Consider the following 26,689-nt stretch of genomic DNA (forward strand, 5'->3'; position numbering starts at 1 on the left):
TTGAACAAAGTTCAAATACCATGTTAATGGCAATGTTATTTGGAATGGTTTTGCATCCAGGGTTGGGGCCAACTAATATAGAAATTCCTATTCAATTATTGACATCACTTATGAAGTGGAGAATTTACGTGGTATTCAATTCGACTTCCAACAAAAATACCTTCAAGGGGCAATCAAACAGTCAAAACAATAACAAAGCATCCTAACACTAACCTTAACCCTACCTTAACCCCTAACACCTAGCCTAGCTAATGTTAGCCACCTATCTAATGTTAGCCACCTAGCTAACATTAGCCACCTATCTAATGCTAGCCACAAATAATAGGACCGATGAGTCAGAAGTATAACTTTTTGGATGACATGGGTCCCATTATGTCTGGCGAAAACCAAACAGTGCATTCCACAGTAACAACGGTCAAGCATGGTGGTGGTAGTGTGATGGTTGGCTTCCTCAGGACCTAGACGACTTAATAGAAGGAAGCATGAATTCTGCTCTGTGTCAGAGAATCTGATAAGAGAATGTCTGGCCAACAGTCTGTGAGCTGAAGCTAAAGCGCAGCTGGGTCATGCGGCAAGACAATGATCCAAAACACACAATCAAGTCTACATGAAAACGGCTAAAAAGCAACACATTTGACGTTTTGGAATTGCCTAGTCCTAATTCCACTTGAGAGGTTGTGGCAGGACTTGAAATGAGCAGTTAATGCTTGAAAACCCACAAATATCGCTGAGTTTAAGCAGTTCTGCATGGAAGAGACGTGAGAGACTGATCAACAACTACACAAAACGTTTGGTTGGAGTCATTGCAGCTAAAGGTGGCACGACCAGTTATTGAGTGTAAGGGGGCAATTACTTTTTCACACAGTGGCATTGGGTGTTGCATAACTTTGTTTATTAAATCAATTAAATAAGTATGTCATTGTGTTATTTGTTCACTCAGGTTCCCTTTATCCAATATTAACTTTTGATTTGATAACATTCAGTATGAAAAGTATGCATAAGTAGAGAACATTTGAAAGGGGATAATACCTTTTCACCGCCCTGTATACATTTTATTTGGGGGAAAAAAAACATTTGGGATGTTAATTGTTTTCAGTGTAAACTTAAAACTATAACCAGAAAAAGTATGTAGAAAAGATTAATACATTTTGAATAAGATCTGAGAACTAACAATCATTAAAAATAAAAGCTAAAGAGTCAGGGAAAATAAACAAAATTCCCAAAATGATGCATTTATAAGTCATTTTGTCCTGGCATGGGACCCCAATGGATTTCGTTATGTTTGAGACACTCCGGTAGCATTGCAATAAACTAGCTTTAAAACAGCTAATTCTATCAGCCCCTGGCATGAAATGTAGAATTGCAGGACATTTGCTTTGCAACTGCACATTTCAATCTCAGCCTGATGTAAAACTGTAAAATTGCAGGAAATTTGTATCAGAACTACAAATTCCCTCAGCCCCATGGCAAGATGTGCTTTAAAACCGCAAAACTATCACTGAGTCCAACAGGACCTCAAAATAAATTGGTCGGCGAAACGCACCATTGGCCACGGCCACCACCTAAGCCCCATTTGGATCCAGAAAAAGCCCTGACATCAGATCATACTAATATGAGTGTCCCGGATTTACATTTATGTCCACCCCTTCGTCGAGGTTGCAGCAAGAGTTGGTCCAAGTGGCTGCATAGCACGATTCCTAATAAACACTGTTCGATTGTTGGACCTCTGCACATGTGTAGTTGTTGACCAAAAACAAATAATGAAATAGTACATATGCAGAAATACACTGCCATTGGAGCTGCTGTCTTTTAACAATCAATACTTCTGGCTTTGTAGGATATGTTTGTTCTTTTATCAAAAATGACCAAAAGGTGACATGAGACGATGTTTCAAACATGTTACTCAGTCTGACACAATAACAACAAGGGCTCATAGGAGTTATCACTTTATTAAATGTGCTCATTTCATACAGACAAAAACAGACAGTTGGGTTCTCTCCCTCCTTCCCTCTCCTCCCTCTGTCCCAAAAGCACACCAGGTCTCCTGACCAGGAAGATACAATAGAAACAGGATTGGAATGAAAAATTACTGATAACAATTTTACTCACAGAACATTAAAAAGTGACCTCACTTGGTTTGCTATACACAGAACAGGGTACTTCTAGTATAATTAGCTAGTAGCCTGATCCTGCTGAGATTTAGTTATGAAACCAGCAAACAGGCATGTACATCAACACACAGAACAGGAGGGGGTTGATAACTGGTTCGTACTGAAGTCGCTGCATTTTGTCCGTGGCTGACATTTTGACTTGCTGCTTTCAAATTGTCCGTGATGGGCATAGGCATTGTCAGGGGAGGGAAGCTGGCTGCACCATCCGACCCCGTGTCGCCATCAAGGCCCTCAGGTTTACCCTTCACATCCAGCGAGTATTTTTTAAACATTTATTATGGCTTCTCTGCAGTACAACATGACACTTTCACACAATTTAAATCTCGTACATTGGGCGCCCATTGTAATGAATGGGTACAGGGGCCGTGCATTGGCCAAATGGTTGTCTGGTAAACTCACAGCCCACAATCACATTTCCCTGTCAAAAGGTCAGTACGTAGGTGACTTAAGGTAAAAAAAAAAAAAAAAAATTAAAAAAATTAAAAACCAGGGAAATATATTAGTTGGAATCGTACCACAGATATAGTCTGATCAAATCTGGATATATCCAACCAAACATTTTCAGTCCAACTTTTCAAACATACCAATGTCGTGGGTTCCAAGTACAGTACATGTATTCTGGAACACTCTACATAATGCCCACAAAACAGTCGGTGCCTCAACATCTCCCTACACGAGAACACCAAGTGAGGTAATAAATAAAGCCGAGAGATAGAGTACAATCACACGTTATGGAGGCGCGCGACCAGAGAGAGAGGAGAGAGAGACATCAACAAACAGGGAGGGAAAATGTGGTCTTTTTTTTGTGTGTGTGTGTGGGGGGGGGTATTTACATCTTGAAATCAGGCCATTGAAACTGATTGTATTTACAGACTTTTGAATGGAACTGAAAGTGGTCCGTGACGAGTTCAACAGGTAACGGAAAAATAAAACACTGTAATAAAAATAATGAGGGGAAATTAAAAGTTGGTGATATTTACAGGGCGGAGAAGAAAATAAGAAAAGGAATCCAAACCAATATGCTCCATTTCACGCAAATCAATTGGGATTCCGGGCTAGGAAGAAGATGGCTTCAGAGAGATAAGAGGAAAAATGTGTTCTTTAAACCAACGTCAGCACATATGACGGTTGTTTCTACAAGTGGGTGGTAGAGGTGGTACAATATCATAACACGCTTGTACTAGAAAGCTTTCAAGTGGTCAGTACTGAGAACTGATCTAAATCTACAACACTGGCTTTTCAAAACGGTGCAGATTGAATTCGGAGTACGATTATTCACATGAACAACACATTATCATCACACACACACACAAAAAACCTCTGCCATTCCCTCACCCGCTTCAATTTCTCACTCATTCTCATTCACTCCCACAAGCACAAGACTGTAGGGCTACTATGAAATCGCTATCGGCCACACTACACCAGTAACAAGAGTACGCGTCTTCACACACACACACACACACACACGACCTCAACTCCATTTGAGAATTAACAGAACGGAACTGGAATCATGGTCTGTTTCAAATGTCCAAACTGGAGTCAGCTACTCCATGTAGGATACATGTATGTCCACATGGCTGAACCCATAGTTGATAATCCCTTGGTCCTCTACAATCTAGATGGGTGCAACACTGACAAAGATTCTAACAAGTGTGCTGTGAAAGTCCACTTTCTTGAAAGTCCACTTTGCTTGACGGCGTGTATATACTTAAAAAATATATATATATAATAATCGGGAGTTCTGGAGAGTTCATGCTATGAATGCATGAGTGCCAAATTAGCCAGAACCAGATTTTGAAATCAAACATGTATCCTCACCATACAATATATTTTATGCTATGCCATATATTGAAGCCAATAGGAAGGTGACATTTCACTACCACAGCAGTCTGAAATACAGGAATGAAGGTCCTATAGATGGTTGTCTTCCCAAGGACAGTAAAAGGGAGGCTCAGTTTGGGACTGTCAGAGATGCTGCTACACAGATGTGAATCATGGATGTCTCAGTCTCCACACGAACACCACCAGCCTCACCATCTGTCAAACCCTTTCCTTCAGATCCTCAACACACACACTGGAAATTTGCTAGCAAGTATGGCTACCAATTATAAACTTGAACCCTCCCCTTTCCATGTAAAAATTCACAGTGCCTTCGAAGCAAAAAAAAAAAAAAAATTAAGCAGCTGTCATTTCATATTTTTAAATATAATTTTATAAAAAGTATTAAAACAAAACACAGCATCTTCCTCCCTCCATCTGGCAACCAGAACCATTTTATCCAATTTGTCTACAAATGACTGTAACAGGGAAACACCTCAACTAGCTTGTAGAGACAAACTCCTGTAGAATTTGTGTGTGGTTGTGGCAGAACTCTTCATGAAGTCTTCAGTTAAAATAAATACACATTAGAATAAAAAGACCAAAAAAAAAAAAAACTTGATTTAAAAAAAAAAACATCTAAAAAATATTATAGAGAGGACCTGCCCCACCTACTGAACCGTCGAATGCCACCCTCAACAGCAGGAACATGAGTGTTATAAACAGGCAGAGAGAAAGAGGGAGCTGGGCCAAAGGAGATGCAGCCAGGGAGTGGAATAATACTTAAGGTGTCATCAATACATGAGAAAGTGTGTGTGTGTGTGTGTGTGTGTGTGTGTGTGAGAGAGTGTCGAACTCTGCCTGTAGTGCTGATCTAGTTTCAATTGAATGTAACAAAACTACCTTGTCAGCTAATGATACCCTCTAACGCTATAAATGGTTTGTTCAATGTATGTACAGTACAAAAAGGTATGTTTGTAACCAATGGGGAGAAATAACAAGCAGCGAAGTAGAAAGAAGCAATATAGTGTGTGTGTGCGGGGGGGCTGGCAGACAGAGGGTTTGCAGGGATGTTTCAGGTGCTGTTGTTGAGTGATCCGGGTACTGAGCTGTGCTGAGAGGAGCCGTCTAACCCAGAGCCATCTACTGAGGGATAGAGGATAGAGAGGAACAGAAGTGGTAGAGAAGAGGACAGTGTTAGATATTTTGAACGGGTATAACAGATTGATTTTGCTAGTCAAGTATAAACTGTAAACATATGCCATTAAGCAGCCAAATTGTAGTAAGACCTCAACTAAAACGGATCAGAAAACATTTTCCAGATTTCCAGATAGAGGACCTCCTTAAGACTACAAACATTTACAATGCACAAAGGTGTGGTTACTAAAACATAAAAGGAGACAGACGTGTGGTTCTCAGGCTAGTGCCCCTTTGGTTGGCTGCTGTCTTATACAGAAAGGATTACAATGACCAGAAACATGGACAAAGAATATTTGAAGCGATAATGGAAGAGCCATTATTTTTGCCATTTGTAAGAGCAGTCATCTTACTATCCATTTCCCTCATTTCATGTGGATTTAGCCTAGAACTCCACCGAACCCATGTCTGCAAGCCAATTACTACTCCATGACGCTAGCTGCAGATACGGGAATGAATGATTGACAGCTACTCTATCCACTGTGTGGCACTGAAGTGACATGGGTAGCCAATTACTATGTTTGGGATTGGGGGTGGTCGTACCAGATGAACTGGACTGTGCGCGGGCATGAGGAGGAATTAGGGTGGAGTTCAGTTGGGGCTGGATTGACAGCTCTGGAAGGATAGGAGAGAAAAAGAAAGATAGGAAAAAGCATTAGATTTATAAGAAAGAACTGGTACAAGACTGTGGCAATTTTAAACACCCCAACACATAGACGTTACACATAAAAAACAAAACAAATATATTTTGAAACTTTCTATTGTAGATATCCTAAAAGGACATGCAGAATATATGCATGGGTCAGGTCCATCTCAATTCTTGAATGGGAGTTTCAATTGATTCCCTGAATTTTAATTGAATCAACCACTTTTGGGTTACAAAAAGGTCAGGGGGTCAACATGGTGTACAGACCAGTGGTGCTGAAGTTGAAGAGCAGGGGCAGCTGTCGGCCGCTAGGCAGCCGGGCGTTGGGCTGGCGCAGCTCGTCGAAGAAGGCGTGAGCGCAGGCCTCCAGGGGTGAAAAGCGAGTGACCGGGGTGTACTCCAGCAGGCGCGAGCACAGGGCGACGGCCTCCGGAGGGGAGCGAGGCTTAAACACCTGCCAGAGGAGGTACAAGCACACACACAACATGAAACAGTTTCAGAAAAAAATAAAGACATTACTTGAAAGACAAAAACATAACTATTTATTTTTTTAGAACCATTTACCTTTGTCCAGGGATGTGCTTTGATTTGGGGGAATTTGAACTCTGTGTAGTTGGGGTTCATTTCTCGGATCTGTTCCCGTGTCGGAGTTCCCAAAACCTGAGTAGCAGACATACAAGTACACAGTTAGTAGCATACGATGGTTGTCATTTTGAATCTCCCCACGTCACTGATTATTATAAACTGGGTGGTTCGAGCCCTGAATGCTGATTGGCTGACGGCCGTGGGGCTGTTCTTAGGCACGATGCAACGCGCGCCTTATTGTATCACTGATTATTACTCCCCTTGCTTTCCCCCACCACTCACACAAAACATTCTCATTAGTCAAATGTCCTCCTAATGTTGGTATGCAATCAGAATGGCAGGTATTTTGTCCCTGTAGTGTAAACCACATACAAACACACATTCCTCCTATTTACTCACCTTGATGATCTCCACTAGCTGGTCCACTCCGCTGTCCCCGGGGAAGATGGGCTGTCCCAGTAGCAGTTCGGCCAGCACGCAGCCCGCCGACCAGATGTCGATGTTGGCCGTGTAGTCGGTGGCGCCGAAGATGAGCTCTGGGGCGCGGTAGTACCGCGAGCAGATGTACGACACATTGGGCTCCCCGCGAATCAGCTGCTTCGCGCTGAAGGTAGGGTAAACCGCAGAGGTTGAAGGTTAGACTAATAGTCTTCGAAGCTAAATCTAGGTTAGGCTAATACAGTCTCCTAAGCTAAGTCTAGGTTAGGAGGCTAATACAGTCTCCTAAGTCTAGGTTAGGAGGCTAATACAGTCTCCTAAGCTAAGTCTAGGTTAGGAGGCTAATACAGTCTCCTAAGCTAAGTCTAGGTTAGGCTAATACAGTCTCCTAAGCTAAGTCTAGGTTAGGCTAATACAGTCTCCTAAGCTAAGTCTAGGTTAGGCTAATACAGTCTCTTAAGCTAAGTCTAGGTTCGGCTAATACAGTCTCCTAAGCTAAGTCTAGGTTAGGCTAATACAGTCTCCTAAGCTAAGTCTAGGTTAGGCTAATACAGTCTCCTAAGCTAAGTCTAGGTTAGGCTAATACAGTCTCCTAAGCTAAGTCTAGGTTAGGCTAATACAGTCTCCTAAGCTAAGTCTAGGTTAGGCTAATACAGTCTCCTAAGCTAAGTCTAGGTTAGGGTAATACCAAATACTTTTTATAACTAACCCAAGATAGAACAGAGCCTGTCGTTTCCAATGGGAGCAAATTAATCATAGTGGGAAGAACAAGCAAGGAGATAGGCAGAGCCAAGCACGAGCTAGTGAGATCCTATTGGTGCGTTCTAGCATTTATTAGCATATTTGCATAAGGGAACACCTACTCTGTGAGGTGCACTTGTGCAATAACTCAATTTGTCCTAAAGCCCCAACATTTTTTAAGGAAGCTTTGGCAAAGGGTAAGGTCTACAAAACGCAATCCACTCTGTTACAGATTCTAGTCCTAAATCTAGCTTAAGCTAATGCAGTCTTCTAAGCCGAGTCTAGGTTATTCTAATACAGCCGTGTTACAATACTTTCATCTCTACCCACTGCAACAGTTGTCGCTGGTAAGATAAGCAGTAGATGCTCAGCAGTAGAGGCTAATACTGAGCCCTGCAGATCTAACCATGTGGTATAGGATTATACCCGACCACATGAGACCACCTGACCCATTGACATTTGGTGGAAACTGTGTTATACAGTGCTTAATAAACCCGATGAATGAGGGGTGGAGCTCACGCGTCTCAGTGTAAATTATTTTTTCAATGCTGAAGTAAATATCTTAAGTGAGATTTATACTTATTGATTTACAATTAAGACGGTCACAGTATACTTTCTATAGAAAAGCAGCCCTGTGTCTGCACGGTAACAGCATGTAATATGTGGATGTAATATGTGCAAAATACACAATGAAAAGGGTGTGAGTAGGAGATTGTAACTAAAGATACAACTGGATCAGTGTTCAGTGGATCAGTGGATCATTTCACATTGTGTCTGGTTGAGTCCATTTATTCAACACATTCAGTCAGGACACATATGACCCAGGTTTACTTCAATATTTCGGTACCAGTCAGTAATTTCGGTTCAATAGTATATAAAAACACTGTCTATGTGGAGGGAAATGGGAAATACCTGACCAGCTTACCTCCCAAAGTCACAGAGCTTTAGGATGGCAGTTTCAGGGTCCACCAGCAGGTTCTGGGGTTTGATGTCTCGATGGCAGACACCCTGGGAATGGATATAGGCCAGGCTGCGAAAAAGCTGGTACATGTACACCTAAGGAGACACAAAATGGCCGACGTAGACCAATTAGAACCATAAACAAATCAATAAGGTGGGTTATTTTGTGTCAATGCCAAGCCTGTTTGGGAGTGTAAAAAAAGTATAGTTCATAGTTGAATGACTTATACTAGACAATCAAAGTCTAATGAAAAGACGTTGAGGGGGGGGGGCGGAGCTAGCATGTTGGAGTGAACGGCTGTGCGTGAGAGGCTCCTGCAACTTTTTTGCGAAATAATCTAATTTAACCTACTTTATGGCACTTTTTACAACAAACGTTTCTTTCTAATACAAGATTGTAACTTTTTATATGAAAATGCCGAGTAATAAGCGACCAAAGGACAATAAATCCACAGCGGAGGCCTACTCCCCACTAAACAACGAGACAGACATGGCGGGAGGCACATGCAACAACGTGACACTTACAGAACTTACCCGGGCTTTGGGGGAGCTACGTGTTGCTATAGCTGAGGATCTTAAGGCCACTATTGCTGAGCTGGACACCAAAATCGAGAGCGTCATTCGAACGGTCGCTTCGCATGGCCAGAGTATTGTGGACCTTGAGAAAGCTTCTGAATTCAACACTGGTAGGATCGACGAGTTAGAGAAGCGATGCTCGTCCTTGCAGGATACTGTGCAGAGGCTTTCTGTGAAAGTGGTGGACCTGGAGGGCCGATCCAGACGTAATAACCTTCGTGTTGTTGGTCTGGCAGAGGGGATAGAGGCGGGCTCTCGCCCTACTGACTTCTTCGCCAAGCTATTGAAGGATGCAATGGGATCGGATGTTTTGGATTCGGATCCCCAGCTGGACCGCGCACATCGCTCCCTTGTCCCAGTGCCTGGACCGGGCCAATGTCCTCGCCCAGTAATAATCTGTTGTCACAGTTTCAAGACCAAGGATCTTATCCTGCGTGAAGCTCGAATGAGGGGCAACCTGTCACATAAAGGGCATCCATTCCGTGTCTATGAGGATTATGCGCCCGATGTGGCAAAGCATCGCGCCGACTACAGAGATGTCATGACCAAACTCTACAAACTCCATCTTCGCCCAGCCTTACTCTTCCCTGCAAGACTAAGAATTACCCCGCCTTCCGGTGAGAAGATTTGGCTCTCCTCGGTTTTGGACGCAGAGAAGTTTATCCGGGATATACACCAATCCCCGTACAGGTTAGAGTGCCTTGTTAGTGCGTGTTAGGGTCTGCTCATGGACTCGAATCCATACTATACCATATTGGGTGAAAACGTATTAAACGGGCTCAACAAGGGCTACAGAGCATGTAAGACGCTGAGCAGACCAATGGATGGCGGTCAGAGCTCTCATTTAACGTTAAATTCACTTTCATCCCGGCTGTGCTCAGCGATGCATATTTTTACTTCCAGGTTTGATCACTGACACCTTCGGACGGATATACTTATATTCCCCCACTTTTGTTTTGTTTCGTTAGTTATTTTACAATCCTTACATCACTCTTACTACCATACCATTTACTTATTGCTTGCAGGGGACTGGGGGTGATGGTTGGGAGGGGGCAGACGCCTGGTTAGCAAGTTGATGTTTTGTGCCGTTCTGCCTTTGTCTGGCCGTGGGCCTCTCTCCCGACTAGAGTCCCACCAGCCCTCTGTAATGCTTATGTATGTGTAGGTGTGCGTAAATATAATTACTATTTGTACTTTATTACTATTTTCTCTTAGCATTTTAGTATTATGTATGTGTATATTTTAAATCAGTGTAGATTGTTATTCTGGGGTATGAATGTTTGTATGTGTATGTGTGCATATGGATGTATATACATATTCTTTAAATATATATTTTTATATATGATTTTTTTGTGTGGGTATGTATACATACATGTATGGATGTGTGTGTGTGTGTATGTATATATATGTATGTGTATGTGTGTGTATGTATGTATATATATATGTGTGTGTGTATGTATGTATGTGTATGTATGTGTATGTATATGTATGTGTATGTATGTATGTATGTGTATGTATATGTATGTATATGTATACTTATCCCTTATATTTTACTTATTAAACTTTTTTTTTTATGGGGGGAACGTTTAATTTAACAAATCCTTGTTCCGATCTCCTGACCCACAGTATGTAAAGGTACGGCTGACTAGGTCGGTTGCGGATGGTTTATGTTTTGACCGGCAGTGCTTAGCAATATTATCTTGAGGCTATGTCTTGCTTATCTCTGGGATTGACCCAGGATGACGCTTAAAGGCGCAATATGTTTAAGTTGCAACTTATTCGGTTTAGGTTTATTAGATGCTAACTGAACACTTAACTCGCGGGAGCCTCCTCAGTTCATATGTTAGTAGAAGTTCTAGGATAGTGAGAGGTGAACGTATAGTTGGGATTTTATTTTTGTTTTACCTCTTGTTCGAGGTCGCGCCGTGCTTTTTTGGCATCGGCCAGACAATGTGTTTATTATTTTTATTTTTCCTTTTTTTTCTCTCCTGTTTGTACATGCCTGTTAAATGTGGGTTGATGGGGGGGGGTAAGTGTTGGGGAAATTAGGGGAACAGGGTGGGAAGTAAAGGTGCTTGCAGGGGGGGGGAGGGGTGGGTTGGATACTGCTCGGGTGTAGGTGCTACATATGCTGATCGTGATGGTTTGGTGCGCTTTCTTACCTTTTTATCAAGTTACATGGTATGCAGGCCACCATAGGAACTACAAACGAGAGGAGGGCGGGGCTTACATTCACTTCCTGGAATGTCAAGGGTTTACACGAACCAATTAAGAGGGGCAAGGTCCTAGCCCACTTGAAAGCACTCTCGTCTGATATTATATTTTTGCAAGAAACCCATCTGAAGAATAACTCTCATAGCAGACTTAAGTGTAGGTGGGTGGGGCAAGTGTATCACTCTAACTTCTCTGCCAAAACGAGAGGCACAGCGATTCTGGTACGGAAAGGAATTCCCTTTCTACATAAAACCACTATTGCGGATAAAGATGGTCGGTATGTGATCGCAATAGGAGAAATCCACTCTACCTCAGTAACTCTACTAAATATCTATGGGCCAAACATTGACAACCCCTCTTTTTTCAAAAGAGTCCTTGCCCTGATTCCAGATATCTCCCATACTAACCTGGTCATTGGAGGGGACCTTAACTGTGTGCTAGACCAATATTTAGATAGATCCTCTACCCGGCGAACCCCTACCTCCTATTCAAGCGAATTCTTGAACACCTACATAAAAAATTGAAACTTATTTGATATATGGAGGATCGCTAACCCTATGGGTAGGGAATACTCCTTTTACTCTCATGTTCACAAGGTTTACACTCGAATTGACTACTTTTTGTTGGATGCTAGACTACTCCCCTATACCTGTAATGTGAGGTATCATGATATTATAATCTCGGACCACAGTCCACTCACCTTCTCCCTGAGATTGGGTGACATTGTACCAAACGAGAGGGTCTGGAGGTTGAATCCTCAGCTCATCACAGAACCAACATTCTGTGAATATCTTAAAGACCAAATTAAATTTTTCTTTGATACCAACGACAACACAGAGACCTCCCCAGCATTATTGTGGGAAACACTGAAGGCTTATCTGAGAGGCTGTATCATCTCCTTTCAGGCTGCCAGGAGTAGGCAAAACAGAGGAAAACTGGAAGAACTAGAGGGACAAATTCACTTACTGAATGCTAGCCACCCATCTATGGAGAAACATAAAAAAATTACCTCTTTAAAATTTGAATATAATCAGATTCTCTCAGCTAAAATTGCTAAATATTTTCTCTATGCCAAGCAAAAATATTTTGAGTTTGGTGACAAACCACACAAATTACTCGCCAGACAACTTCGAAAAAATGTGAGTGACCGAATGATTCACAGGGTTAAATCTGCATCTGGGGAATTACTCTCTTCCCCCAAAGACATCAATGACAGATTCCGGCAGTTTTATGAGACTCTATATACATCTAAAGCGGATCCTAACCCCTTAATTATGCAAACATTTTTGGAGGACTGTAATCTTCCTGCCCTGAACCAGGAAGACTCTAACTTCCTGAATAAGGAAATATCTCTTGATGAAATCAGAGAAACAATTAAATCTCTAAAGAGTGGCAAGACCCCGGGCCCAGATGGATACGCTGGTGAATTCTATAAAACATTCAGCAACATGCTCTCCCCCTATCTGCACAAAATGTTGATTCAGGCCAATGAGGATGGAGCTCTCCCTTCTACTTTGGACGAAGCGTTCATTACAGTTATACATAAGAAGGGTAAAGATCCAGAAGAGGTAGGGTCATACAGACCAATATCTCTCCTTAATACAGACCAAAAGATTTTAGCAAAAACTCTGGCTAACACTCAGGCCTGGCTAACACTCAGGCTTAGCACTTTAATTGGCAAATTGGTCCATTCGGATCAGACCGGCTTTATCCCTAACAGAAACTCATTCTTCAATCTCAGGCGCCTCTTCAATATTATGTATTCTCAGAGGTTACCCAACGTGGACCTTGCCGTCATATCTCTTGACGCCGAAAAGGCCTTTGACCAAGTTGAGTGGCCCTATCTATTCAAGGTCCTACAGAAATTTAATATTGGAGATTGGGTTCATAAATTGGATCCAGCTTTTATATAGGAACCCCTGTGCCAGAATACTCACTAACCAATCATTGTCGCCCCGATTTAACCTCAACAGGGGGACAAGGCAGGGTTGTGCGCTGTCGCCTATGCTCTTCGCCCTAATTATCGAACCGCTCGCTCAGACGATTAGATCTCATGCAGCAATACACGGCTATAATACTAAAGATACTCTAAATAAGATCTCCCTATACGCAGATGACATCCTCCTCTATGTAACAGAACCCCAGGCTAGTATCCCAGCTATTCTTGATGTGATCAATTTGTTTGGTACCTTCTCGGGATACAGAATAAATTGGAACAAGAGTGAATTAATGCCCATACGGTCGCAAAATACCTCCTGGCTAGAACATCTCCCATTTAAGTTATCTTCAGAAAAATTTACCTACCTAGGAATTGTAGTTACCAAACAATACTCCTTACTATTTAAAGAGAATTTCCCCTCTGATACAAAAACTCAAAGCAAACATACTATTTTGGAGAACTCTCCCAATTTCTCTGCTCGGAAGAATTAATGTCATTAAAATGGTCTTCCTCCCACAACTGCTCTACCTATATCAGAACATCCCAGTATGCATACCTAAATCCTTTCATAAACAACTGGACTCAATTATCAATCCTTTCATCTGGGATTATAAAACACACAGGATAGGTAAAAAACACCTCTGTAAATCCAAGATGGAAGGAGGATTGTCTCTCCCAAATTGTATATTTTATTACTGGGCCGCTAACCTCCGCATTGTTACGTTTCTGTTGGATGACGTACTCCCAGCACCCAGCTGGCTTGGTATGGAGCGTGAGGAGTGTCACCCCTTCTCTATTGGCGCTGTGATTTTGTCGCCTGTCAATCTGGAGATGTCACTTTATTGTAACAATCCTATAATACATAGCACAGTCCGAATCTGGAAGCAAATTAATGTCCACTTTGAGCTCAGACCAATGTCATTCATGCTCCCTGTCGCCAGGAATCCCTCCTTTGCCCCTTCTAACCTTGATAACACCTTTGAGCGATGGGGAGAGTTGGGGATAAGTACCATAGGGGATTTATACATAGAAGGGACCTTTGCTTCCTTTGAGCTGCTGAGGGAAACTTATAATCTTCCCAGAAGTAATTTTTTCAGATACCTACAAATTAGAGACTACGTTAGAAAACACCTCCCAACATTTGGGAATGCCAAACCTTCCATGTTTGACGGATGCATAAAAATATGCCCCACCTCAGATAAACTGATATCGCGTCTATATGATGCTTTTCAATCTGTTAGCACACCTTCTACTGATGCCATCAAGGCAAAATGGGAGGAAGAACTAGGGACTGACATCTCAGTGGCAGACTGGGAAGAGAGCTTGGAGTATATCCACACATGCTCCATTAATTCCAGACATCGTCTCATACAATTCAAGGTATTACACAGATTACACTATTCCAAAACTAAACTGCATAGGATATTTCCTGACACATCCCCTACATGTGATAAATGTCATAAATGTCAGGCTACGCAGGGTACACTACTCCACTGCTTTGCCCTATGCTCTAGCTTGCATGGTTATTGGTGTGGAATTTTTAGGATCCTCTCTGAAGTTTTGGAGACTTCAATAGATCCAGACCCGCTTCTGATAATCCTGGGAGTATCTGAGTCCCTAAACGGATTAACCAACCCCCAAAAACAACTAATCTCGTATGGTCTCATCTCGGCAAAAAAACTAATCTTGTTGTTTTGGAAAAGGAGGGAAGCGCCCTCTACCAAATTATGGCTCAGTGAATTGGCAAACACTGTACACTTAGAAAGAATTAGATATATTCTGAACAATAAATTATCAACTTTTGATAAAATCTGGCAGCCTTTCCTCTCCTACTTGGACGAGTCGGCGCTGTGAATTTGTACTTATTAACGCACTCTTAATATTTTAATCTACCTTTGGGCAGCGTGTGCTGGCCCTACCACCCGAGCAGTTGGGAGGGGGGGGGGGGAATAGGGGATGGGGGGGGATAGGGGGGACATCTTCCCTCTTTCTTTCTACGTGTCCTTGTTTTGTATGTCGTGTTTTGTATTATTTGTTCTGCACCCAGAACTCTGGGTCTTGTTGTTCCTGTATGCTCTTTTATGTTTAGATAAGAATTGTATACTTGTCATGTATACCTATACACCATTCTTGTGTGTGTTTAATAAAAATATTTGAAACAGAAAAGACGTTGAGGCAAGCGAAAGTTGGACAATGAAAGAGAAAGGGAGGGAGTTTACCTTGACGTAAATGATAGGAATGATGCTTTTGGCCTTGTTGAAATGCCGGGCCACCCTGTACACGGTCTCCGGGACAAAGTCCAGCACCAGGTTGAGATACACCTCATCCTTCTGTATAGGGGGGGGGGGAGAAGAACAGACTATCATTATACGCCAAATGACTGCACCAGTCATAACTCGATATGTACTCAAGTTATTCATGCGTTTTGAAAATCCCAACTTCGTAGTGGGAAGAATGACTCGTTATGAAGAGGAAACAGACCGTTCAGGTCCTCAGGATTCTCATTTCTGCATTAAGGTGTGCCAAAAACAATGGATGGCAACCTACCTTTTCTCCACTAGAGTAGAAGAAGAAGCGCAGCCTCACGATATTGCAGTGGTCCAACTTTCGCATGATCTGTAGCTCTCGGTTCTGCATAGGAAAGGTATTAAACAAAAGCACAGTTCTGGAATTGAACAGTGGAAAAGCGTTTCTAATTGCCCTGTAAGTGAATTGATCTTTACAATGTGTGGGATATGTGTTTGTTCAGTAAGGTGAAGGCAAAGTGTCCATTTCGGTCACAGAAAAACGTAGGCTACAAATACTAAATTTCCTCCCACAAAGTCATATGGAAATGTTTCTTCTAAAATGACAAAAGGTGTGTCCTGTATTCAGAAAAACAAAGTAGCCTACTCATAACATTATAGGAATTTACGAGACCAATCCAAAAATGGATATTCCTCATCTCATGACATAAAGGATAAGACAATTTAGTGTTGCCATGATACAGTATCATGATACTACATTTTCTATGGCAATACCGCCCAAAGCAGACTCAGAGTTATGGTCTGTTAAAAACCAGATTTATATAGAGTACCAGTCAAAAGTTAGGACACCTTCTCATTCAAGGGTTTTTCTTTATTTTTGTACTAATTTTCCACATTGTAGAATAATGGCGAAGACATCAAAACTATGAAATAACACATATGGAATCATGTAATAACCCCCCCCCCCAAAAAGTGTTAAACAAATCAAAATATATTTGATATTCTTCAAAGGTAGCCACCCTTTGCCTTGACAGCTTTGCACACTTTTGGCATTCTCTCAACCAGCTTCACACCGAACACTTTTCTAACCGTCTTGAAGGAGTTCCCACATACACTGGGCACTTGTTGACTGCTTTTCCTTCACTCTGCGGTCCAACTCATCCCAAACCATCTCAATTGGGTTGAGGTCGGGTGATTGTGGAGGCCAGGTCATCTGATGCAGCACTCCATCACTCTCCTTGGTCAAATAGCCCTTCCACAGCCTGGAGGTGTGTTTTGGGTCATTGTCCTATTGAAAAACAAATTATAGTGGGACTAAGGGCAAACCAGATGGGATGGCGTATCGCTGCAGAATACTGTGATAGTCATGCTGGTTAAGTGCGCCTTGAATTCTAAATAAATCACTGACAGTGTCACCAGCAAAGCACCCCCACACCATCACACCTCCTCCGTGCTTCACGGTGGGAACCACACATGCGGAGATCATCCGTTCACCTACTCAAATTTGGAGTCATCAGACCAAAAGGATAGGTTTCCACCTGTCTACCTAATGTCCATTCCTCGTGTTTCTTGGCACAAGCAAGTCTCTTCTTATTGGTGTCCTTTAGAGGTTGGTCATTTGCAGAAATTCGACCATGAAGGCCTGATTCACTCAGTCTCCTCTGAACAGTTGACGTCGAGATGTGTCTGTTACTTGAACTCTGCAGCATTTATTTGGGCTGCAATTTCTGAGGCTGGTAACACTAATGAACTTATCCTCTGCGGCAGAGGTAACTCTGGGTCTCTCCTGTGGCGGTCCTCATGAGAGCCAGTTTCATCATAGCGCTTGATGGTTTTTGCGACAGCACTTGAAGAAACTTTTTTTTAATCTTGAAATTTTCCACATTGACTGACCTTCATGTCTTAAGGTAATGATACTGTCGTTTCTCTTTGCTTATTTGAGCTGTTCTTGCCATAATAGGGCTATCTTCTGTATACCACCTCTAACTTGTCACAGCACAACTGATTGGCTCAAACCCATTAAGGGAAGAAATTCCACAAATTAACTTTTAACAAGACACATCTGTTCATTGAAATGCATTTCAGGTGACTACCTCATGAAGCCGGTTGAGAGAATGCCAAGTGTGTGCAAAGCTGTCAAGGCAAAAGGTGGCTACTTCGAAGAATCAAACATATATTTGGATTTGTTTAACACTTTTGGTTACTACATGATTCTGTGTGTTATTTCATAGTTTTGATGTCTTCACTATTCTACAATGTAGAAAATAGTACAAATAAAGAAAAACACTTGAATGAGTAAGTGTGTCCAAACTTTTGATATATACACATACACACTGACCAAAAATATCAACAACATGTAAACAGTGTCAGGCCAATGTTTCAGGAGGTGAAATAAAATATCCTAGAAATGTTTCATACACACACAAAAAAAAAAAATTCTCTAAAATGTTGTGCACAAATTTGTTTATCCCTGTTAGTGAGCATTTTTCCTTCACCAAGACATACAGGTGTGCCATATCAAGAAACGGATTAAACAGCATGATCATGAAGTTGTTACAACATAATGCCAAAGATGTCGCAAGTTGAGGGAGCATGCAATTGGCATGCTGACTGCATTTATGTCCACTAGAGCTGCTGCCAGAGAATTGAATGTTCATTTCGCTATCATAAGCTGCCTCCAACATCGTTCTAGAAAATTTGTCAGACCACGTGTATGACGTCGTGTGGGCGAGTGGTTTGCTGATGTCATCGTTGTGAACAGAGTGCCCCATGGTGGCGGTGGAGTTACGGCATGGGCTACGGACAACGAACACAATTGCATTTTATTTTATGACAATTTGAATGCACAGAGATACCGTGACGAGATCCTGAGGCCCATTGTGCCCATGTTTCAGCATGATAATGCAGGTCCCCATGTGGCAAGGATCTGTACACAATTCCTGGACGCTATAAATGTCCCAGTTACCAATCTTTTGCATCTTTCCTATGCCGCTCGGTCATCCATATGTACTGTTAGGTTCTAATTTTCAGACAAAAAAAACAAACTCTACGGACACTATAGAAGCTTAACCAAGTTGATTCTTCCCAGAGGGTCCATACAGCTGCATTCAGACAAAAACATGGTTTCACCTGCGGTAATATGCAAACCCCACTTTGATAAAGAGGTGACTCCCCCCACTAAACATTGCATCATTATTGCGTATTAGGTAGTTGTGGAATTGTTAGATTACGTGTTAGATGGTACTGCACAGTCGGAACTAGAAGAATTTCACTACACTCACATTAACATCTGCTAACCATGTGTATGTGACCAATACAATTTTATTTGAGATCTTCCATGGCCTGCATACTCACCAAACATGTCAGCCATTGCGCATGTTCGTGATGATCTGGATCGACAGCGTGTTCCAGTTCCCGCCAATATCCAACAACTTCGCACAACCATTGAAGAAGAGTGGGACAACATTCCACACCGGTATTTGGGGAGTGTCTCCCATTCTTCTCTGCAGATCCTCTCAAGCACTGTCAGGTTGGATGGGGAGTGTCGCTGCACAGCTATTTTCAGGTCTCCAGAGATGTTCGATGGGGTTCAAGTCCGGGCTCTGGCTGGGCCACTCAAGGACATTCAGAGATTTGTCCCGAAGCCACGCCTGCGTTTTCTTGGCTGTATGTTTAGGGTTGTTGTCCTGTTGGAAGGTGAACCTTCACCCCAGTCAGACCCTGAGCACTCTGGAGCAGGTTTTCGTCAAGGATCTCTCCGTACTTTGCTCAGTTCATCTTTCCCTCGATTCTGACTCGTCTCCCAGTCCCTGCCGCTCAAAAAGATCCCAGCAGTATGATGCTGCCACCACCATGCTTCACCGTTGGGATGGTGCCAGGTTTCCTCCAGACGTGACGCTTGGCATACAGGTTAAAGAGTTCAATCTTGGTTTCATCAGACCAGAGAATCTTGTTTCTCATTGTCTGAGAGTCCTTTAGGTGCCTTTTGGCAAACTCCAAGCGGGCTATCATGTGCCTTTTACTGAGGAATGGCTTCTGTCTGGCCACTCTACCATGAAAGGCCTGATTGGTGGAGTGTTGTAGACATGGTTGTCCTTCTGGAAGGTTCTCCCATCTCCACAGAGGAACTCTGGAGCTCTGTCAGAGCGACCATTGGGTTCTTGGTCACCTCTCTGACCAAGGCCCTTCTCCCCCGATTGCTCAGTTTGGCCGGGCGGCCAGCTCTAGGAAGACTCTTGGTGGTTCCAAACTTCTTCCAGAACGATGGAGATGATGAGGCCGCTATGTTCCTGGGGCCCTTCAATGCTTGATAAAATCCTGCCTCAGAACTCTACGGACAATTTGTTAGACCTTGTGGCTTTTTGCTCTGACATGCATTGACAACTGTGGGACCTTATATAGACAGGTGTGTGCCTTTCCAAATCATGTTCAATCAATTTAATTTATGACAGGTGGACTCCAATCAAGTTGTAGAAACATCTCAAGCATGATCAATGGAAACAGGATGCACCTGAGCTCAATTTCGAGTCTCATAGCAAATGGTCTGAATACTTATGTAAATAAGGTGTTTCTGTTTTTTAAAAACAGTTTTCGTTTGTCATTATGGGGTATCGTGTGTAAATGGAAGAGAAGAAAAAAATACATATCAAAATGTGGAAATGCAGGTGTCTGAATACTTTCCAAATACACTGTAAATTATGTGCTACAGATTTGAAAATAAACAAATTTGACTCTGGGTGACAACAAGGCTGTATTTCTCCAAGAGACTGGCCGCCATACCTTGAACCTCTTATCCTGCAGCACCTTCTTTATGGCCACCATCTCCTGGCTGTCGATGAGGCGCGCCTGGTATACCACACCGAAAGAGCCATTCCCGATCACCTTGATGTCCGTGTAGGACACCTCCTGTGGGCGGTCGGGACCCTGCCCAGATGTGGCCACCACCGTAGTCACCTTCCCACTGTCCCCTGGGAAACAAGGACACAAGTCGTGTCAAAAAAAAAAATAGTCCTCTTTTCAGATTTGAAATAGAGGAGATTAAGAGGGTTTTGTTCATTCAGTGGGTACAAAACTGAAGAAAACAGACCAGAACGGGGTTGTAGGCCTATTATCTGAACTCTAAGAAAAGCTGTTTTGCTACGGTGTGACATAATGAACATGACCAAGGACATTGTTGCTAATATATGGTTAATTTCTATTTAAACAAGGGCTCAAGTGTATTGACATTTTTGGCCTGGGGTGGTGTAGTGGTTAACATCCCCGCCTTCAACAGCGTGACGGCATGGGTCGGAATGCTCTACCCACCGCTTTGTCACATACCCTCACTGACTTCCTTACTTCTAGACTCTTAAAAAAGATATATCTGAGGCTTATGGCATTGACAGCATTTAGGGCAAATGATAATAGGCATTTACATAGCCAAAACAGGCAGAGTAAGCAATTACTCAGCATAGAAAATAGGCCTACAGGGTCATGTTAAGTAAGGAGATATTTTTTAAAGTAGGTGAAATACCATCTAGACTTGTTTCAATAAATTATTTGTCGTTGAAAAATGAGTTACTGAATGTCCTACTGAACTCAACCCAGGGCTCGTGTTATTAACTACCTCGTGTTTATGTAACCACTACAGTAGCCGCCTGCCTTGTTGGAGGACGTGTGCTCCTTTGAACATCATTTGACCTAAGGAACACGAGACTTGCGATCCTCCAATAGGGCCCATCATCGATCTCACCCAATACACTTGAACTCAAAACAACGGTTACCTACAGGCCACCTCAAACAACTGTGTGTTTGGTGGCCTGGGACAGAGAGTTCTGAGGCAGGCCTACTTCATGTGAGATTCATTCCCTGTATGAGGACAGGACAGGGCCAGTTGGCTGGTTGAACTGGAGACCTTAGCACGGAGAATGACCCCGCTCTAACTCTGCTCAGATCACTCAGCCTCCCACAAACAAATGATGTGTGTGTGTGCACAATCACCATGGTGAGGACATAATACAGTGTGCTCCTGCAGAATGACATGTCCAGGTGTATCAATCCCACACCCTCATGTGCAGAAATAGAGGGAGTTGTTTTTAAAGAAATGGTTGAATTTATGGACCTGTGAACTTGTGCAATAAATACCAGAGATCTGAGACAAAATTCAACTTTGGTTAATTTAGTCAAACGCAATCAACGGCTAGACCAGTAGCCTATATTCTTGCTAGTGTCAAATCCAAACCACAGAAATCTTAATGACTTGTCCCACATGAAGCATGAAAAAAACTTGACAAAAAAGGAGACCGGTCATCATTTGGAACGCCACTTCACCATTTCAAAAGCATCAGCATGTCCTGTTGTCCACATCTTTGCTTAGTGTTTCACCAAGATTGACTTATACCATTAGGTTTGAGCTCCAACTTTCATCATCACATATAATACGATGTGGCTGCAGGTCAGACTTGCCCCAGAACTTGTTTCTTCCGGACTAAAGATCCCAAAGCTTCTGCGCCTGTGTTTATTCTCTACTTTACACACAGTCTCTGTTCTAGCCATAGAGAACAGGCTACTTTGGCAAATGGAGGTCATTTAATAAAAGATGGATAAAAGCTGAATCAATGTCTGCAAGATCACACAATGATAGGTAGAATACTAACAGAACCGAATATAATAGCATAGTATAACGTTACTGTAAGACAGGCTAAATTCACTCACTGTACATCACTCAAAACAACACTGCAGGCTACTGCGAAAATAACACTAACTCAGGGAGATCTAAACGCATACGGACATTTCACCAGTAAAACTTGAAAAATTATCATTCACCATTGACAGTGAGAAATGTGCAAGGGACCACAAATCTGTGCAGTAAAGACACACGTGCAGAACGTGATCTGCACATATGCTGAAGCTTCGAGACCTTTAGTCAGGGGGAAGAAGGTCTGGGAAAAGTCAGATCCACAGCCAACAAAATGTACTCTGCATGACAAACATTGATCATCATGGTGGATAAAGCCATCCAATTCCAATGTCCACTACAAGGTACAAAGTGGAACCATGCTCTAACAACAAAAAACATGTGCAAAGGACGCATGGAAGTTGTTGATGTGCTATGTAAGCAAGTATTTCAGCTTGTCATCTTCCTTCTGTATATCTACTAGCCTACTTCTTGGAGAATTACTAGCTCATAATATATTATACAGCTGGCTAGTAGTTACATGTTTCACCACTTTTTATCAAGTTCTGTATCACCTGTTAACAGTCACTGTATAACTAGAGATTTCTTTCTAGGCTGGTTACTTATCTGAGCTACTGGATAGATACGTATCCACTATCGACCTAATTTGAACAATAGGTAAGGGTGTGCATAACATGAATCAGTGTTGGGAAGCACAACGCTAGTTGTTTTCTGGCTAGCTTACTTGTCAGCCGTTATGAAAAAACAATTAGGCTACCTTGCCTATGCAATATTTATTTAAATTAATACTGTCGTTTGTAGTGTCACGTAACTAGCTCGTTAGGTAAATAATTGTTGTTTGAACTAGCTAGTTATCACTGATTCGTTTGCTAGTTAAAACATAAAAAGCACTAATACTACCGTAGCTAACTAGATTGAATCTCCTTGTAAACTAGTTAACGTTACCACATAGCCATCTAAAACCCATCTGAGATGCTAGTTATCCATCTGCTATAGCTGCTGCTTACAAGTTAGCTGGCATGCCTTAGCACACGTAGCTACGGTTGTTTATGTTGCTTATGCTTTCTTTATATTTAGCTAGCGTTACAGTATGGTACCGCGAGGTCATTAATTAGCTAGCATGCTAATATACACGGAACAAAAATATAAACGCAACATGTAAAGTGTTGGTTCCATCTTTCATGGGCTGAAATAAAAGAGCCCAGAAATGTTTCATACACACATCCTCAAATGTTGAGCACAACATGTGTTTACATCCCTGTTAGTGAGCATTTCTCCTTTCACCTGACCGGTGTGGCATATCATGATCCTGATTAAACAGCACGATCAGTACACAGGTGCACCTTGTGCTGGGGACAATAAAAGGCCAATGTACAGTTGTCTCAAGTTGAGAGAGCGTGCAATTGGCATGCTGACATGTCCACCAGAGATGTTGCCTGATAATGTATCTACTATAAGCAGCCTACAAATTCGATTTAGAGAATTCTACTGTTTGCCCAACTAGCCTCACATCCGCAGACCACGTGTATGGCGTCTTTTTTAAATGTATTTATTTTTTATTTCACCTTTATTTAACCAGGTAGGCAAGTTGAGAACAAGTTCTCATTTACAATTGCGACCTGGCAAAGATAAAGCAAAGCAGTTCGACAGATACAACGACACAGAGTTACACATGGAGTAAAACAAACATACAGTCAATAATACAGTATAAACAAGTCTATATACAATGTGAGCAAATGAGGTGAGAAGGGAGGTAAAGGCAAAAAAGGCCATGGTGGCAAAGTAAATACAATATAGCAAGTAAAACACTGGAATGGTAGTTTTGCAATGGAAGAATGTGCAAAGTAGAAATAAAAATAATGGGGTGCAAAGGAGCAAAATAAATAAATAAATTAAATACAGTTGGGAAAGAGGTAGTTGTTTGGGCTAAATTATAGGTGGGCTATGTACAGGTGCAGTAATCTGTGAGCTGCTCTGACAGTTGGTGCTTAAAGCTAGTGAGGGAGATAAGTGTTTCCAGTTTCAGAGATTTTTGTAGTTCGTTCCAGTCATTGGCAGCAGAGAACTGGAAGGAGAGGCGGCCAAAGAAAGAATTGGTTTTGGGGGTGACTAGAGAGATATACCTGCTGGAGCGTGTGCTACAGGTGGGAGATGCTATGGTGACCAGCGAGCTGAGATAAGGGGGGACTTTACCTAGCAGGGTCTTGTAGATGACATGGAGCTAGTGGGTTTGGCGACGAGTATGAAGCGAGGGCCAGGCCAACGAGAGCGTACAGGTCGCAATGGTGGGTAGTATTTGGGGCTTTGGTGACAAAATGGATTGCACTGTGATAGACTGCATCCAATTTGTTGAGTAGGGTATTGGAGGCTATTTTGTAAATGACATCGCCAAAGTCGAGGATTGGTTGGATGGTCAGTTTTACAAGGGTATGTTTGGCAGCATGAGTGAAGGATGCTTTGTTGCGAAATAGGAAGCCAATTCTAGATTTAACTTTGGATTGGAGATGTTTGATATGGTTCTGGAAGGAGAGTTTACAGTCTAACCAGACACCTAAGTATTTGTAGTTGTCCACGTATTCCAAGTCAGAGTCGTCCAGAGTAGTGATGTTAGACAGGCGGGTAGGTGCAGGTAGCGATCGGTTGAAGAGCATGCATTTAGTTTTACTTGTATTTAAGATCAATTGGAGGCCACGGAAGGAGAGTTGTATGGCATTGAAGCTTGCCTGGAGGGTTGTTAACACAGTGTCCAAAGAAGGGCCGGAAGTATACAGAATGGTGTCGTCTGCGTAGAGGTGGATCAGAGACTCACCAGCAGCAAGAGCGACCTCATTGATGTATACAGAGAAGAGAGTCGGTCCAAGAATTGAACCCTGTGTCTTATGGGCAAGCAGTTTGCTGATGTCAATGTTGTGAACAGAGTGCCCCGTGGTGGTGGGGTTATGGTATGTGCAGGCATAAGCTATGGACAACGAACACAATTACATGTTATCGATGGTAATTTGAATGCACAGAAATACCATGACAAGATCCTGAGGCCCATTTTTTAAAGGTATCTGTGACCAACAGATGCATATCTATATTCCCAGTCATGTGAAATCCATAGATTAGGGCCTATTGAATTTGTCAATTGACTGATTTCCTCAATCATATGAATTGCAGCTCAGTAAAATCTTTGATTTTTTTACATTAATATTTTTGTTTAGTATAACTAATCTAGACCTAGCAAGCTAGCTAGCTAACGCGAATTACTTAGTTTTTGGCGTGGGTTAGCAAGTTACAGTAACTAGTTTGCTAACTGACAACTCAACCGTTCAGACGACAGTTAATCAAGGCAGTTAACTAGCTAACTCGTTTTTCTTTAAACTAACGTTACAACAACAATGTTCGCCCTGGCAATCGTGCAAAATTGACCACATTCGCTACGACACTGGACTGTAGCTACAATGTGTGTCTTTCAATCATCCAAGGCAATATTTTTCAGAAAAAACATCATAATAAACTTACTGGCCAGCTTTAAATTTGAGCATCCAGACGAACTGCTCCCCGAGGCCTGCTGGACCCCGGTCTTTCCTGTGCTGCTCCCCACCGCAGCGGCTGATCCGGTGGATGCTGCAGCGGCTCCGGGATTACTTTGTGGCTCAGCAAACGAGCTAGTTCTGGGCCGCCCGCTGCCGCTCATATCTCTGTGCAAGGGTAGCGGGCGGGGGGCTAGAGATTCACACCAAGTGAGTTTAAATGTTGCCTCTTTTGACTGCAAATGCAATAATCGTTGTAAAACAGGCAGAATTGACACCGTTCCGACGAGTCCTCCCTTGCACTGCCTGTCTGAGCTCGTAGACAGTAGAAACTGACAAATTGCATTTTCTCCTGGGAAATGAAGTTCGATTTGGCTGTGGCTCACGGCTGTTCCCTTGTCTTTGAAAATACCCATAGAACTACACTGCTAAAATAACAGTGTTGAGTTTCACCAGAGGTGGCGCTTCCGTCTGGGATTTCTTCATTTCTACCGTGACAGTAAAAATAATGTATACACGAAAGGGAGTACAGACATGAAAACTACAAATCCCATTATGTTTTAGATAAGAGGAGAGTAAGAGTAAGAATTTCACATAAAATAAGGGTCATTGCTTTCCGGCATCCTTTGGACGTCCCTACCCTAACTGTAACCATTTTTACATTTCAATGGGGTTATAGTTAAGGTTTCAATGGGGGGGGTAAAGAATCCCAAATAGCAGACTTAAAAAAGAATCCTTAATATTTATTTCAATACCCTTCACATGCCTCTGGTGGCCTTACAGCAGAGTCCTCCCACTTCTCACACCATTTTAGCAAATTCGGGGGGTTTCCTGACCTGGCCTTGAACCCAGGTGTCTGTTTCAGAGGCAAATACACAGTTCACAACAATGATGTCAGAAGTGTAAAGTGACTCAAATGTAGTGCCTGATGTCAACTAAAGGACAAGCAAATAGTGTCACCCAGGTA

The 26,689-nt window shown here is 42.4% G+C and overlaps 1 protein-coding gene across 2 annotated transcripts; it reads right to left on the minus strand.

The window, feature by feature from the left end:
* Positions 1–1,933: 1,933 nt before the first annotated feature.
* LOC115128368 (glycogen synthase kinase-3 beta-like) lies at positions 1,934–26,082 on the minus strand. Of its 2 annotated transcripts, none has more exons than XM_029658167.2 (10): positions 25,712–26,082; positions 20,311–20,498; positions 15,833–15,916; positions 15,505–15,615; positions 8,522–8,652; positions 6,817–7,021; positions 6,397–6,492; positions 6,100–6,286; positions 5,730–5,801; positions 1,934–5,132 (listed from the first exon to the last, which is right to left on the minus strand). In XM_029658167.2, the coding sequence occupies exons 1-10, from the start codon at positions 25,884–25,886 to the stop codon at positions 5,065–5,067; spliced, it is 1,317 nt and encodes a 438-aa protein (XP_029514027.1). In that variant the 5' UTR covers positions 25,887–26,082; the 3' UTR covers positions 1,934–5,064. The 2 variants fall into 2 exon arrangements, with proteins under 2 accessions (XP_029514027.1, XP_029514025.1); XM_029658165.2 differs by having other exon boundaries at positions 1,934–5,135; positions 25,712–26,076.
* Positions 26,083–26,689: the final 607 nt, after the last annotated feature.

This window comes from Oncorhynchus nerka, linkage group LG4, assembly GCF_034236695.1.
Source record: "Oncorhynchus nerka isolate Pitt River linkage group LG4, Oner_Uvic_2.0, whole genome shotgun sequence".
Lineage (NCBI taxonomy): Eukaryota > Metazoa > Chordata > Actinopteri > Salmoniformes > Salmonidae > Oncorhynchus > Oncorhynchus nerka.